General features: G+C 43.7%; 1 protein-coding gene across 1 annotated transcript in view; it reads left to right on the plus strand.

Moving 5' to 3' along the window:
* The window catches only part of met (MET proto-oncogene, receptor tyrosine kinase), a 62,829-nt gene extending 47,770 nt beyond the window's left edge, over window positions 1–15,059 (plus strand). The window contains exons 12-20 of the mRNA XM_076090007.1: window positions 2,431–2,590; window positions 3,803–3,937; window positions 5,411–5,671; window positions 8,305–8,385; window positions 10,638–10,819; window positions 11,015–11,124; window positions 11,526–11,691; window positions 11,833–11,969; window positions 14,744–15,059. Coding sequence (XP_075946122.1) covers window positions 2,431–2,590; window positions 3,803–3,937; window positions 5,411–5,671; window positions 8,305–8,385; window positions 10,638–10,819; window positions 11,015–11,124; window positions 11,526–11,691; window positions 11,833–11,969; window positions 14,744–15,059 — 1,548 coding nt within the window. The remainder of the gene's footprint in view (window positions 1–2,430; window positions 2,591–3,802; window positions 3,938–5,410; window positions 5,672–8,304; window positions 8,386–10,637; window positions 10,820–11,014; window positions 11,125–11,525; window positions 11,692–11,832; window positions 11,970–14,743) is intronic.

Genomic DNA, 15,059 nt, shown 5'->3' on the forward strand with positions numbered 1-15,059 from the left:
TCATGTTGTGACCCTATTCACCTGTAGAGTCTCTAAATGTCTGTAATGGAACTAAACGTCTCTTTAAAGGACGTTTCCTCTAAATGAGTTTGTTCTCAGACTCTGATCCAGAAATCTCCACTTCAGCAGCTCTTACATTCACCAAACTTTACTCTTTCATTCCTCTCTGTGTGCTGAAGGTTAACACAGAGGGGTTTGTTCACACATCACTCATAACCTGATTTATGCAACATTTTATGGCTAAAAACATGGAGAAAATTATATTGTTTATGGCTGTTGACAGTATTATTGTGTGATACGAAAATATATCCAAAATTCCCTCAGTGAAAACCTTTACCATAAAAATATAAACAAAAAGATACAAGAATTTATTCAAAGAGAGAACGCCTCATTTGCATATGTAAACAATACAAAATATATTTGTCTTAATGCTAGTTATAAACTTGAAAGGTTTCGTGGTAATATCTATTAGTTATATATTAGTTTACCTTTAACCCTCGTTCTAACAGCACTAATGTTCCTGTGAGCCAATAAAGATCACGAGAAAGCTTTTGATGTCCAAACAACATATTCTGTGTCAAACATCTGCTCTGAGACAAGTGGATGCGGAGCAGCAGAGATCCATGAATCCACTTGTAATGCTTTCATGTGAAAATCCCCCGCTGTCTGTATTATCAGGCTCACAGGAGGAATTTCAGCAATAAAAGGTATCGTATCAGATCCCAGCGTCGTAGTATTCTGAGGAGGAAGAGGCCGAGACACACTGATGATGGATGGATGTGAAAGAACTAGTTTAGCCCTGAACATTTTGAGTATATTTTAACTTAACTTAGTTAGAAATGAATAACAGCTCCAGGTTCTATTGAAAGTGTTGTATTTCCAGGTTGACAATAATAAAACGGATAGACTTTACTTGCAGTAACAGGATCATTCGGCCGTATCGAACTCTTCATTCTGCGCTCTGGGAAAATCCATGGGAAACGCCACATTCCTTCAGCGCTCCAGATCGTTTACAGCAAACTTCAATAACCCTCCTGTCCTAATGCAGTCCCTTATACAGAACGAAAAAAAACAGAAAGCAGCTCAGGGAGAATTTATTAGACAGTGTGTTGAGTGAGAGGGCTCAGCATCCAGCTGTCTTGTCACTTGGATATAATTCATGAGAAGGAGGCGTACAGTACAGAAATGTCAGAGGAACCAAACCCCCACGGCTCACGCTGTCTTTTATTAATGAGGGTTTAGACGGGACAGACGTTTAGCACCTGGGACTCACTCTGCGGAACAAAGATATCTTAAAGGCAGGGTTGTAATCTTGAGAAACTAGATTTTTAAAAATGAACCAACCTAAAAACCCAGCCCAGTGTAGCCGACTCTTTTAAAATGAAGGTAGCGAGCAGCATTAGCTCCAAAAATCGCTGAAAATAGCCAGAAAGTCACCAACTCTGCTACTCTGACAGCCCGTCCCTTCAGGCCTCCGTCCAAAGCCACTCCCCCAAATGTATCAGTATGAATGTACGCAACAAACACAGATACACATAAAACCTTCACTTTCCTGCTTTTACTCAACTTCTCCCTCAATTTCAAGAGATTGTGAAAAGGCGTTCTTGTAAACGTAGAAGTATAGTTGAGGCAGTTTAGATGATAACTCTGTTAAATCTATAATTTTTTACTTTTAAACCAAAAATGCAACTTGCAGTTTTAGCATCCTTGTTTGCAGCAAACAGCCTCCAAACATCCCGGTGGGTTATAAGAGCTTTGATAAGAGACGCGTCCTAACTTTCATGACACAAACTAATATTAGACGCTGCGGTCACTCAGAGATAACTTCCAGCGGTCGCCGTTCTCCAGGCCGGACGTTATCGGCCTCATCGCTGTTGACTTGTGAACTGGCCTTCAGAGGAAAAGCCACTATCTCAGGGGATGGTCAGCCAATATCCCTTAGCTCACACACTCACTCACACACACACACACACACACACACCATCCCATCTGCAGCAGCAGGCAGCAGTAGAAACCTCATTTCCACTAAACCTAATAATAGCAGAAGCAATATCACTGATGTAATCTGCCTCCAGACTGTGGTGTGTGTGTGTGTGTGTGTGTGTGTGTGTGTGTGTGTGTGTGTGTGTGTGTGTGTGTGTGTGTGTGTGTGTGTGTGTGTGTGTGTGTGTGTGTGTGTGTGTGTGTGTGTGTGTGTGTGTGTGTGTGTGTGTGTGTGTTTTGTTGTTGCTTACCATATACCTGAATGCCAGTTTCATACCTTTTACATTCTTGTGTATATGTATATGCCATGAATCTTTACCAGTTCTTCAGTTGATTACCTCTGCCCTCCGTATGGATGGAGGGTTGATCAATGGTAAGTTTCGGTGTTGTTGAAATAAACTTCCTTCCCTCTGTGACACCCCGAACCTTCTTTTCGCTTCTTCTCAGTGGCGCCAGGCGGACTCCATCCGGCACCTGGGCAAGGTGACGCTGGCTCAGGAGCCGGAATACACGGGCCTCATCGTGGGCTGCGTGTGCGTCAGCCTGCTGCTGCTGCTGCTGCTGCTGGGAACGCTGCTCATGTGGAGGAGGAACAAACACATCGACGGTAAGAGAGCAGAGACGACGGGGGGGGGTCAAAGGTTTAGCTTTAATCCTAGACAGCGACCGACTGGCTTTGATCTCACAGTCCTTTCTAATGTTATCTGCTCTTTGAGATATTGTGTTAATGAGACTCTCCAGTCAGGTCAAGTCCAGTGAGGTTGTGAAATACAACTGGGTGAAGCCAGAATATTGGAAAATTGAGTAAATATTTTGCAATCGAGGAGGCAGCGACACAAGTCTGCCAATAAGAATGAAATATGTCAGCGAATCGAGATGAAAATAGATTTTAAAGTCCCAGTGGAACGGAAGTTACGTTTTCAAATGTGGGATGACTCAGCGTGTCCTCATGTAACGGTTCGTATGATATCCTACAAGAAGTTACTCCTTGTTTATCGTAAGTTTTCCTACAAAAGTCCAGCAACACGTGTCACTTTACGCTCGTTACATTTAAATGGGACTTTAAATCTATATGATAGCGTGCTGCAGGAACGAGTTATAAAACCTGGAAATTAATCTGCATTTTTGCACTTTGTGTTCCCTCATCTGGAAGTCAATGTTTGTTTTTTGGTTGGATACTTGACATAATGTCTGTGGTTCACACAAGCTTAAGATACAGTCAGTAATTACCTCTCTCGTGAATTTTGAAGCTCTTAAGCGTCTTTAAAAAGGCGGTCGCTAACCAGAGGCTAAATGAGACTAAACATCACGCCGACATAGCTTAACGTTAGCTTTTTACTTCTGCCGATTGTATCCACGCTTCAAAGAAAACATAAAAGTGGTGTACATTTGTGAAGATTATCTTTCTGAACAAAGCGTTTGTTTGCCACAGAGCTTATTTTCTGCAATAATCAATAATCCAGTGGGAGGGAACCAGTGCGAAGCTAACTTCCTGGTTGGACTACAAAATGACGTCATCCCTGCAGCAGCCCGTGTGCGTTCATATGTTTGCGTTCATGCTGCTGCAGTTCAGTGCGTCTTCTCTAACCTGTGCATGTGTGTCTGCCTGGTGGTTTTATGACAGTGAGTTTGTGTGTTGGGAGCACTGGTGAAACGCTTTGCCTTTCTGAGTAATTCTCTCATCTCTCCCCCTCCCTTTATATCTTTTATCTCACTCCTCTCTTCTCTCTCACCTCTCCTTCTACGCGCTTCCTATCCCCTTTATGTCTCCATCATTCCTTCTCTCCCCTCCTTCCTCCCTTCCTCCCTCTACTTCTAGATCTGTCTGAGGTGTGGTATGATGGCCGGGGTCACATCCAGCATCTGGACAGGCTGGCTAACGCGAGGAATGTCAGCCCCACTAACGAAATGGTCTCGCACGAGTCGGTCGACTATAGAACAACCCTGATGGAGGGTACGTCAACCAGATAAGCCCCTCCCCCACCCCCACCTGACATCTTCTTGTCCCACCTCCCATTTACCTGCTTGCCTCCCTGTGGGACTGAACGCTATGCTAGCAGTGCATGCCTTAACATGTTCTGAACTAACATCCGCAGGCTTCTTTTTTCTCAGTGTAGCATAGACCCCATAATCCAAATGTTTTACATTTTTTAAGTTGAAGTCTTTTAAGCTAAAGTTGTTTTTTAAGTTTCATGAAGTTTTAAAGCTTTTTTAAGTTCAAGGTTTCTTAAAGTTTTTAAGTTTTACATTTTTTAGTTTTTAATTTTTGGTTTTCTTTTAGTTTTGTGGGTTCATTACGAACAAACATCCTCAAATTAGCTGAGAATACAATACAAAGGACTTTAGATCTTTAAATCTTTTTTACTGAGGTTTTCAAAAGTCATCAAATAACTGTTCGTGGTGCGGATTCATCTAAATGTGTCTGCTGTGGCTGGAAACGAGTTGAGCTAACACTCGTACAAGTGTGTCGACAATGTGCTCATAGGTTTCTTGGAAATAAGGCATGAAGAATGACTAATCAAGAGAGTTTAGTCGAGTAAGACCAAAACAACCGATTAGTCGTCCTATAGAGGCGGCAGCTCTAGAAACGAGGTTGATGAGAGAAGAGTTAGTGAAACTAAAACTAATAAAGGCTTGAAAAGAGCTGCAGAGTAAATGATCATCCTCTGTTGGTTAGTCACTGATTTAAAGGAGATATTCACACAGATGCAGGTTAATTTAAACCTTGATAAAAGAAGATCTGGATTACTATCCATTTATTTATGTATTTTGATGTTCATTTTTATTTTATTTATTTTATTTTTGTATTCATTTATTTTTTATGAATCATAATTTTATTTTGGGGGGCTTTTTTCATTATTGGATAGTCGTAGTTTGGAAAGGGAAGAGAGAGGGGGAGGGAGAGAGAGGACTCTGATCTTCAGAGTCACCTGTGGTTTTGGTTTCTTGAGCTTGAATCCTGAGGGCGTGGGGTGGGGGGGGGGGGGGGGGGCGCTCCATGTAGTCTGATCCTGAGTATGATGGGCAAAGCAATTTTCCTGCGTCTAAACAGTGCCTTGAAAGGCTTAAAACGTGAGTAGATAGACTTACTAATGAACTAGTGCCTGTCCTCGGGGAGAGTTGGGGTTTAGGATCAGCGGTGGTACATGTATAAGGTTATACCTGAGCTCATTATGTCTGTGAGTCCCCTCTGTCCCCTTCTTTGGAAAAGATTTTTAAATTGTTGCACGCAGTTTCTTTGCCTTTACTCTCCGTCCACTAACGGCAGCAGAGGAGAAATCGGAGACTTTGTTTTTCTCCAGCTTCCCTCCATCACAGTGTCAAGTTGCTCTCTGCCTTTGTAGCCGTTCCTTTCTGATCATGTGACACACCTTGACCTGTGGAGGCCCCGCTGATACAGTCGCTGACCCTCCGTTGCTTCTTCCAGATCAGGGCACCGACAGGCCGGAGACATGCCGGGCTGCTCCTCCCATCTACGGGGGCAACGGGGAGCTGCTGTCTCCCAGACTGAGGAGAATGGGAGGTGGTCTGGGGCTGGGAATGGAGGGCGAGCTGGTGTCCCCCCTGCTGATGGCCCCGGTCCACATCGACCCGTCTTGCCTCCACCCGGACCTACTGACCGAGGTGCAGCACGTGGTGATCGCCAGGGAGCAGCTGCTGCTCCACCTCAACCAGGTCATCGGCAGAGGTCGGTCACACAAATACTTCCTTCACTGTTAAAATAGATCGTTTTAAAGTGTTACATATCACTGGGTCTCTCTCGGGGTCGTGTTTTCATTTATTTTGGTAAAATATTTCAGGTTAAAAGAGCTCAATGGTGCCACTTCCACAAATGAAATTCCCATTCTTATCGTGAATCAAGGATTTTGATTATCAGCCATAATGTCGTGACAATCCGAGGTGGACTTACCTCGAGAGGCTAAGCCCCGCCCCCTCTGGTGGAAAACCATGCAACCCGTCCCTCAAACTTGCATTCTCTCTAGTGTCCAGCAGGGGCGACTCCTCTGGTTGTATAGAAGTCTATGAGAAAATGACTCTACTTCTCTCTTGATTTATTACCTCAGTAAACATTGTAAACATGAGTTTATGGTCTCAATCTCTAGTTTCAAGTCTTCTTCAATACAGCATGATGTTCATTTAGTACATTATGCTCCATTTAGAGTCACATTTTTTTGATTTTCAGAAATGTCAATGGAGTGAACAAATGAGATTTTCACTTCCAGAACTGGAGCTGTTAAAACCTTTGAGCCCCATTGAAAAATGTTTTTTTTATCATAAGTGCTCATAACAGCTAACCCAGAACTAACCCAGTTCTTCTTCTACTCACTCTCCACAAAAAGGAAATGTAAAATGCATAATTCCCCGTGCATTTCTTGGCAAAACAAAACATTTTCCAGGAAGGAGCTGCAGGCTACTAATGTGCAAAATAAAACAGCGAGGCCGACATTTATTAAGTTGAAAATGTTACGTCAATACAAACCGCTGTGTCAAAGCTTTTAAAGCATAAAGTCAGAACTGAGCAATCGTCAATCCGAGTGCCACCGTTGCAGCCATGCTAGAAAATATTCAGGGAGTGTGCCTCTGATGCTGCATTAAAGAAGAGGATTATAGCTTTGGATGTGCATTATCATGAATAATAAGGGAAAATAAAAGTGATAAACAATGAACTAAAACATGAAAGATTGTCTCATCATGTTTGCCTAAAGTCTGCTTTTAATCTTTTCCGTTTCAATATATTTAGCGTCCAGCATCTTAAAAATGTATGTTGTAAAAAAGGAGAAATAATAACAAAAACGTATTCCAGTGGGACTCTATCTCATGTGGAGTGATGCTATCGTCCAGCGAGCTCAGAATGATTATCAGATTCATGTGAAGCGATGCAAAAAGATAAAGTCGCCCACAGGGAGCTTAATTGCCTGCTTCATCGAAACCGCGAGACACAAAAATCACCTCGCACTTAAGTAGCCGAGTCAGACCCACGGATCAAATTCAACATCAAGAGGTGAAAGACCCCCAAACGCAGCCCACTGCCCCCCCCCCCCCCCCCCCCCCTGAAGAAAAGAGCCTGGATTTCGGGGCTGTTGCGTAGGATGATTTGTTCACAGCTAGTATTCCCAGGCCCCATTGTTGGGAGTCGTAATCCGACCCCCTCAGACATTTACAGAGACGTGATAGGAGAACGCCGCGCTCATTTTATTCCCCGCACCCCTCCCGGTCTGGGGGTGAAACCCTCACGTCTTAAGAGATATAATTCAATGAAATTCACAATTCAAGGGGGTTTGGCAGAGGCTAATAGCCTGCGTGGGGCTTTCATGAATAAAGCTTCGTACTGGGTTACTTGAGGGGGCAGATTTAGTGCGAGGATGACGGTAACTTAAGAGAATCTGAATTAGCTGTTTGAAAACCAGTTTTCCTTGCATAAAAAAGCAGCACGCACAACATGAAATCACCTTGATGCTTCTGCTCTAAACAAAATGATTCCTATGTGTGAGCAGTGGAGATATTCTTTCTTCTAATTTCTGGGAAAGTTCTGTGATCAGGGAGCCAACTGGCAGGACGCAAGATCTTAATCATAGAGGCTCTGTCATGAAAAAGAAATCCAAAAAAGGGGGGGGCTTCAGCTAGCCAAGATGGAAATGAAGGATGCTGGATTCTTGCACAACATCCAAAAAGATCGGCCTGCAAACGTCTTCATGGTCATTTAGCCGGTGCCATACAGCTGTTACCGTTTATGGGCAAACGTCAGTTCGCTCCTTCATCCATCAGGACGAGTACGTGAAGCAACAGGCGGTGATCAGAATCAGACCAGTTTATTGGACGAGTATGTTCGCTTATACAAGGAGTTGGAATCGGGCTGTCAGTAGCTCTCGGTGTGGTCACTCTCTGGTGATGTTTCTGCTCAGGCCTCATGGGTTAGTTAGCAAGACGTTACAGTGTCATCGCATTTAACTTTAAATGATTTGCAGACAGGTTTGTGATTATTTGGGATGTAAATCACAAGTTTAATTAAAGTCTGCCACCATTAGGGATGTCACGATACCAACAATCTAGTAACTTTAACGTCCCAAACGGTTAGCGGTTAACATCCCAAAGTACAGACTGATGCTGGCTTCCATTCTTCACCTGCTTCACAGCTGTGACCTCATCGTCATTGGGACTGAAAGTTTTAATCTCAAGCGTCACTGTTTAAAGTGGATGTCTTTCAGGGAGGTTTTTCGCGTGGGTTGATTTGCCAGGAGGGACCCTACAGGTTTGAACAGGAGCTGCTGAATTCACCGATGCTGACTGATTCTGACTGACGCGTCGTGTTGTAACCTGCAGGTCACTTCGGGTGTGTTTTCCATGGAACGCTGCTTGAGCCGGACGGGCAGAAGCAGCACTGTGCCATCAAGTCCCTGAACCGTAAGTACAAACCCCACTTTACATGTAAAAGCCTTTAGAAATAAGCAAAATTACACGTTTTCCCTTTAACTGTCACAAGAAGAGTGCACTGAGCATAAAAGCTTTTTTTCTTTTCTGCAACGCCCGGCTTGACATTTATCATTTTTTTACATAGATTCATCCGTACCGTCTTCTTTTCACAAAGAAAAGAGTGTTGCAGCTTTCAATTACGTTTGGAAGTTAAGAATTGTTTTTTGGGGGGGGGGATTCTTTAGCTCAAGAGTACCAGAAACATTTAATTGCACAGTTTAAATTTAAAGGAACGGTGTGTAGGATTTGGTGACATCTATCGGTGAGGTTGCACATTGCAACCGATTGAATACCCCTCCGCTCTCTCCTTCCTTTCTGCGAATGGCGTTGGCCTCGCTCAGAGGCCATCCATACCATAATAACACTACTTTAGGAGCAACGGTAGACAAGACAGCTGCTGCCGGTACCGCGGTTTTGCACTCTGCAGCTCACGTTACACAAGGAGAACTACGGAGGCCTTCAGGTAGCATAACAACGCTAAAGGCTTTGCTTTAGAGCCAGTGTTCAGCTTGTCCTTTCTGGGCTTCTGTAGAAACATGGCGGTACAACATCGCGGATCCCGTGGCATTAATTAAGTCTGGAAGTTACATAGAGAATAAGTCAACGTTTGGGTTGAAATAACTATGCAAGTGTTGAAACTTAAGTACAGAAGTTCGGGGACAAATTAGTGAACGTTGACTTCTGGTTTCAGAACACAAACATCAGTCTTCTGGATGACAGTCTGGTCTTTTTTTAGAGCCGCCCGACCTCCACCCTCTGGGGACTTTGTTGCTCTTTCTACTACATCACCTGTCAAACACATTGCGTGGGTTATGAATTAATTATATTACAGGACTTTTTGTAGGTATTAGCTGCAGTGTATGAAAACAGCCTGAATGTGGCTTTTTTTTTTAGGTTTAAAATCATGCAATGCTAAAAGAAACAACTTCCAAGTGTTTTCAAAAGCATGTAGTCTTGTCATGTGTAATGTGTTGACCGTATGGGAAGCCTTTATTGTAACGTTTATGTTTATGTAACGTCTTGTCATGAGCTTAAATTCAACAAAATGCTGCAAAAAGGACGTTTTATGTTTTATTCTTTTCTCAGAACAAACACACACTCAACACACTCTCTCCTCGTCCAAACATATTCACATCCAGCCGTAATTATTCTCCATCCTACATCTGCTTATAATGCGTACTTATTGTATGATATCACAACGCTCCAATAGCATTAAGGATCTTCATCTCATCAGAGCCCCCGAGTCCTTTTTGGCTGAGCTGATGGTGATGAACGAGCGTCCCGCGGTGAGGACGGCATTAGGGTCCCCGCTAATCGTGTAACCTGTCAGTTGGACCGAGGGAGATTGATGCTGGAGTAATGTGGGGGAAAGCTCAAGGAGCCACCAAACACAGCGGGATGGGATGAACTCGGCCTGCTGGGGTTTCGTCCTCTGGGATTTGGACCTTTTTTATTAAGTTTAGTGATTTCTCAGGGCGCCATGTCATCGTTTTTTTGGCGTTCTTTTGTTATATTTGAGACCTTGAGTTGATGCTTTTCCTCCAATATATATTAGGCGATTTGTTGAAAGTAGAAGAGCCAAAGACGCATTTTCTATGATATGACATCATTTTTAGGCTTTGAAATCAAAAGTCATCTCTTTCTATCTTTGGGGGGGGTCTAACCTCAGATGAAGGCCAATCAGCTGGTTTCTCCAGACATAAAGAGCTTCCATCTCTAACCAGATTACAGCAGAGTCAGTGGGGCTAAAGTGCGGGACATCAGAGGCAGGGATGCAATTGGCAAATGGGAGTTTGGCGTGGGTCAGGTCCGGGTGAGGATATTTTTTGTGCTTGATTACCATCATCATCCTTTTTTTCCCCCAGAAGTATAAGGAATGACCTTCATGCTGATGTCAGTACAGCAGAGTTGCTCCAAATCTTTAAATGTAGTACTCCATAATATATCCCACATCGCCAACTCTTCTGTCCTTTACCTGCTCTGGAATATAACAGCTGTTTATTTGGGCCATTGTAGGTCGAAAATAAAAAAATAATTACAATGTCGGAGGGGGGTCAAATTCCCCCTCCCCGGGCTCCGTAGTTTATTTTATTTTTTTCACCCTCAATGACCCCAATACGCCATCGTCGTTTCCTCATCTACAATTTGTTAATGTTTGTTTTTTCTCTCTATTTTTTATGAAGGCATCACAGATCTGGAAGAGGTGTCCCAGTTCCTGAAGGAGGGGATCATCATGAAGGACTTCAGCCACGCGAACGTCCTCTCTCTCCTGGGAATCTGCCTTCCGCCAGAGGGCTCGCCGCTGGTGGTTCTGCCCTACATGAAGCACGGCGACCTGCGCAACTTTATCCGCGATGAAGGACATGTATGTACACGAGATAGACGCATGCATGTTCTGATTTATTCACAGGCTCTTGAAATGCATATTGAGACATTTACACATATATGTATATGTGCTGATGTACAGTACATTCTACGTAGATCATGTTGAAATAGAAATGATGTCAAACCAAGTCAGCTGTTTGTCTCCCAGTCCTCTGATGGTAGTTTTTACCAACAGAACCCGACAGTGAAGGACCTGATGGGCTTCGGGCTGCAGGTGGCCAGTGGGATGGAGTATCTGGCCAGCAAGAAGTTTGTCCACCGAGACCTAGCTGCCAGGAACTGCATGTGAGTTCACATCTATCTGTCATATGAGTGTATTCTACAGTATAAATACAGCAAGGTACTATGGATGAGACTAAAACAGAATTAACCCTATGAGCCCCAAAACCCGCCGACGGGATGGAAAAGTAAGTTTTTATTTAAACAATCGCCAGAAGCTGTGAAAAAAACTGTCAGAATCGTCAGATTTTCATCTTTACGAGGGTCCTTGAACACATCATGACGAACGCTTCTGTCAGCAAAAAGCAACCAAAACTAAACTTAAAATTGTGATATTTCATCAAATACAGCTCGGAAGGGTAGAGAACAGAAAAACATAATGCTGTAGAGGAGATGAGAACGAATACAAGAGACAGAAACAATAGAATCCAGAATAATAAAAAGTGACTTCTTCTTTGCACCGACAGGCTGGATGAGAGCTACACGGTGAAGGTGGCAGACTTCGGCCTGGCCAGAGACGTTTACGACAAAGAATATTACAGCGTCCACAACAAGAGCGGAGTCAAGCTGCCCGTCAAGTGGATGGCTCTGGAGAGTCTGCAGACACACAAGTTCACCCCCAAGTCAGACGTGGTGAGGGCTCTTGGCAATTTTTATTTTACATTACAACAAACAATGTGATGTAAATAACTTCAGAATCAGTGTCCATGGATAAAAGTGTGCTTATAGCGAAAGGACACAAGTGGGAGTTAATGTTGTTGTGTTTCCCTGTAGTGGTCGTTTGGCGTGTTGCTTTGGGAACTGATGACCCGCGGAGCTCCACCGTATTCGGATGTGAACTCCTTCGACATCACCGTGTTCCTGCTGCAGGGGAGGAGGCTGCTGCAGCCCGAGTTCTGCCCCGACGCTCTGTAAGTGTACTCACACACACACACACTTATATCTATACCAGGGGGCTCCAACAAGTAGCTACCCGTTTCTGTGATAACACAAAGTCACTTCGTTTAAACTTCCATCCAATCAAACTCACAGATACACCAACCCCTTCTGACACAAAAATGATTATATATATATATATATATATATATATAAATGATTATCAGCTGTCAATTAACGAGTTATGCTGCTTTCAAGTCTGTGTTACATCCAGGCGACAACCTCCGGTTCTGCCGAGTGAAGCTGATGCGGAAGTGTCTTAAAGCTGCATTCTCTCTACTGACCACCAGGGGGCGACTCCTCTAGTTGTCTATGAGAAAATGACTCGACTTCTCTCTTGATTTATTACCTCAGTAAACATTGTAAACATGAGTTTAGGGTCTCAATCTCTAGTTTCAAGTCTTCTTCAATACAGCATTGACGATGACTACGTCCATTTCTTATATACAGTCTACGAACAGAGAAGGTAGAAGAGCTGAAAACAAAGCTAGTACAACAAAGACTTTATTTAGTGGCACACATCCCGACAAAACACAAAAATCCCTTAGCCTATGGTGTAATTTTAATAGAGGTGATGACTGCGGTGACCAAAAACGTTATTAAAGCACCATAAAAGTAAGACAAAAGTTATATTTCAGATGTACTACTTGGTGCTATGAGCAGCTCTCGACACTTTTATTTAGTCAAATTAGCTCTCAGAGGAAAAACAGGTTGGAGACCCCTGATATATACATACTAATACTCACCCGTCATTCGCCTCCTCTAGCAAAGTGCCACGGCTCGTTTAGTGTGAGTGATATATACTTGTAGAGCTGCACTTAAACACATCACGAGGAAAGAGCTACAGTCTGAAGTCAGGAAAGGGCAGCAGGGGGAACGGGTGGAGGTGAAAGAAAGAGCAGAATAAGCAATTGGAGTCATAAATAAAAACCACTCGAGTTGAGATCATCCATCAACTACCTTAGCAATGGTCTGAAGCACACTCGCCGTCGAGCGTTACGTCTCATCGCAGCTGTGGGTCAAATAGAAGTCACAGTTTCAAATCGAAATCCAAAGCCAGTTACTTTTTTATTTTGTCTTTGTGGTAGTTAAAGAGCGGTCAACACAGGATAGAAGCATAGAAATACAATACGGGGAGAAGGGACATTCCTGTTCAAATCAACGTAGCTGGATGGTCAGAGCGGCGGCCATTTTTATGTGTAACGTCACCATTACAACCGTTGTAGCGGGCCGTACAAACTAAACCGACTTACTGCAAGTTGCGGACTCACAAAACCAGCAGTGGTGTAGAAACATTACAAAGCATAGTGAGCAGAGTAAATGCAAACTCTTCTCACAGCGTAGGAAAACACATTGCTGCCACCAGATGAGTGATCTCCTGACATGCTGTGGTGAAACCAGACTGTTTAACTGCAGTATTTCAGGTAGCTCTGAACTGAACTTCAGTCACAATCTGCCGATAACAATTCCGCCACTACCTGACGTGGCTAAAGCAAGTGCAACTTCTATGTTACGAGAAATGAAAGCAGCAAAACATACAGTGATTTATTACCAAATATCACATCAAATCACAGGAAAGTATTTCAGTGTCAACACAGCACTCGCTGAACTGTCTATCCATTAAACTCTGACCCGCCGTTACAGTGAAACGAATGCCAAGTGGGATCTCATGCCGTGCCGATAAGTCCACGAGGTCCACTGCATGTCTATAGTGTGGTGTGAGTGCAAATTAGAGGGGAGTGTTCAGGTGAGGGAGGCAGAGGCCCAAAGAGGCCCAATGTTCCCAAGCTGTAAGTTAAACAGAGACATCAGGGGGTGATCTGCACGTCTGCAAACATTCCCGCAATCCTTCACTTCCAATCGTTCACGGGGCGTCTTGGTGATGGCAGCCGCTGGCAGATACCTCGGACGTGTGGTTAATGGGCCCATTCTTCTTCATTTTCAACAATGAAGAGGGTGGCTCTGCCAAGTCGGTGGGGGGGGGGAAACACTAACGGCAATATCAGAGACTCAAGAGTTCTGTTGATTGATAGTCAGTGTGAAAGTTATCTTCGAGACACGTTGAAATAATAAAGACCTTTTCACCTCACATGCACATGCATGCACATGCACTACACCTGAGAGGGAGGAATAACTTACAGCATGTTTGAGGACTACTGAGTGGTGAAGTGAACTATTAATATCTATTGCAGCATTTCAGAATGAAGCCCCTCTGATACAGTAAAAAAAACATTACGTTTTCCAGGTTCAAATAGTGGCTAATAGACGATTTATTGTTGCATGGAAAAAACTCTACAAGAGGAGAAACAGAACTTTATGCTGCCACAAAAATGTGAAGAAATTAAAAACAAAACGTCAAAACATATCCCTAGTGAAATAGCAGATAAAAATAGCGCAGATGTGGAAGACTGGAAAATTGTGACCAATTAGAGAAGACTTTTGCTGGCTTTATCGGGAGAGAGGTCTTAAAGAGACAGGCGCTAAAACGGAGTGTTTCAAGCAGAGAGTGACTACAGGTATATTCAGACAGACGGTGTGAGAAAAATAAAGAGGTTTTTTGAACATTAAAGCATGTAAACATGTTATAGTAGAAACCTAAAATACAAGTCTGAACTTGAAAATCAGCATATGTCCCCTTTAATTTTCAGCTTTTTGATGTACTTATTAGTTGTATAGTGCATAAAATAGTGTAAAGTTCTGAAAAAGGGTAAATTTGAGATTTTTTTGAACTCCTTTCCTGTCCCTCCAGCTACACCCTGATGATCGAGTGCTGGCATCCAAAGCCGGAGCGGCGACCCTCCTTTTCCGATCTGGTGTCGCGCATCTCCGCCATCTTCTCCAGCTTCAGCGGGGAGCACTACGTCCTGCTCAACACCACCTACGTCAACATCGAGAAGATGAGCCCTTACCCGTCTCTCCTCACCTCCTCCACCTCACCCACAACCACCATCACCAACCGCACCGCTTCCTCCTCCTCGTCTTCCTCACCCGACCACTCCACCTCCACGTCCCTGCCGGCCCAGTCCCCCTTCTTTTGCAACGTGAAGCGAGACTGCTGCATCTGA

The sequence above is a fragment of the Anarhichas minor genome, unplaced genomic scaffold, assembly GCF_050575085.1.
Source record: "Anarhichas minor isolate MPS153535 unplaced genomic scaffold, ASM5057508v1 ptg000011l, whole genome shotgun sequence".
Classification (NCBI taxonomy): domain Eukaryota; kingdom Metazoa; phylum Chordata; class Actinopteri; order Perciformes; family Anarhichadidae; genus Anarhichas; species Anarhichas minor.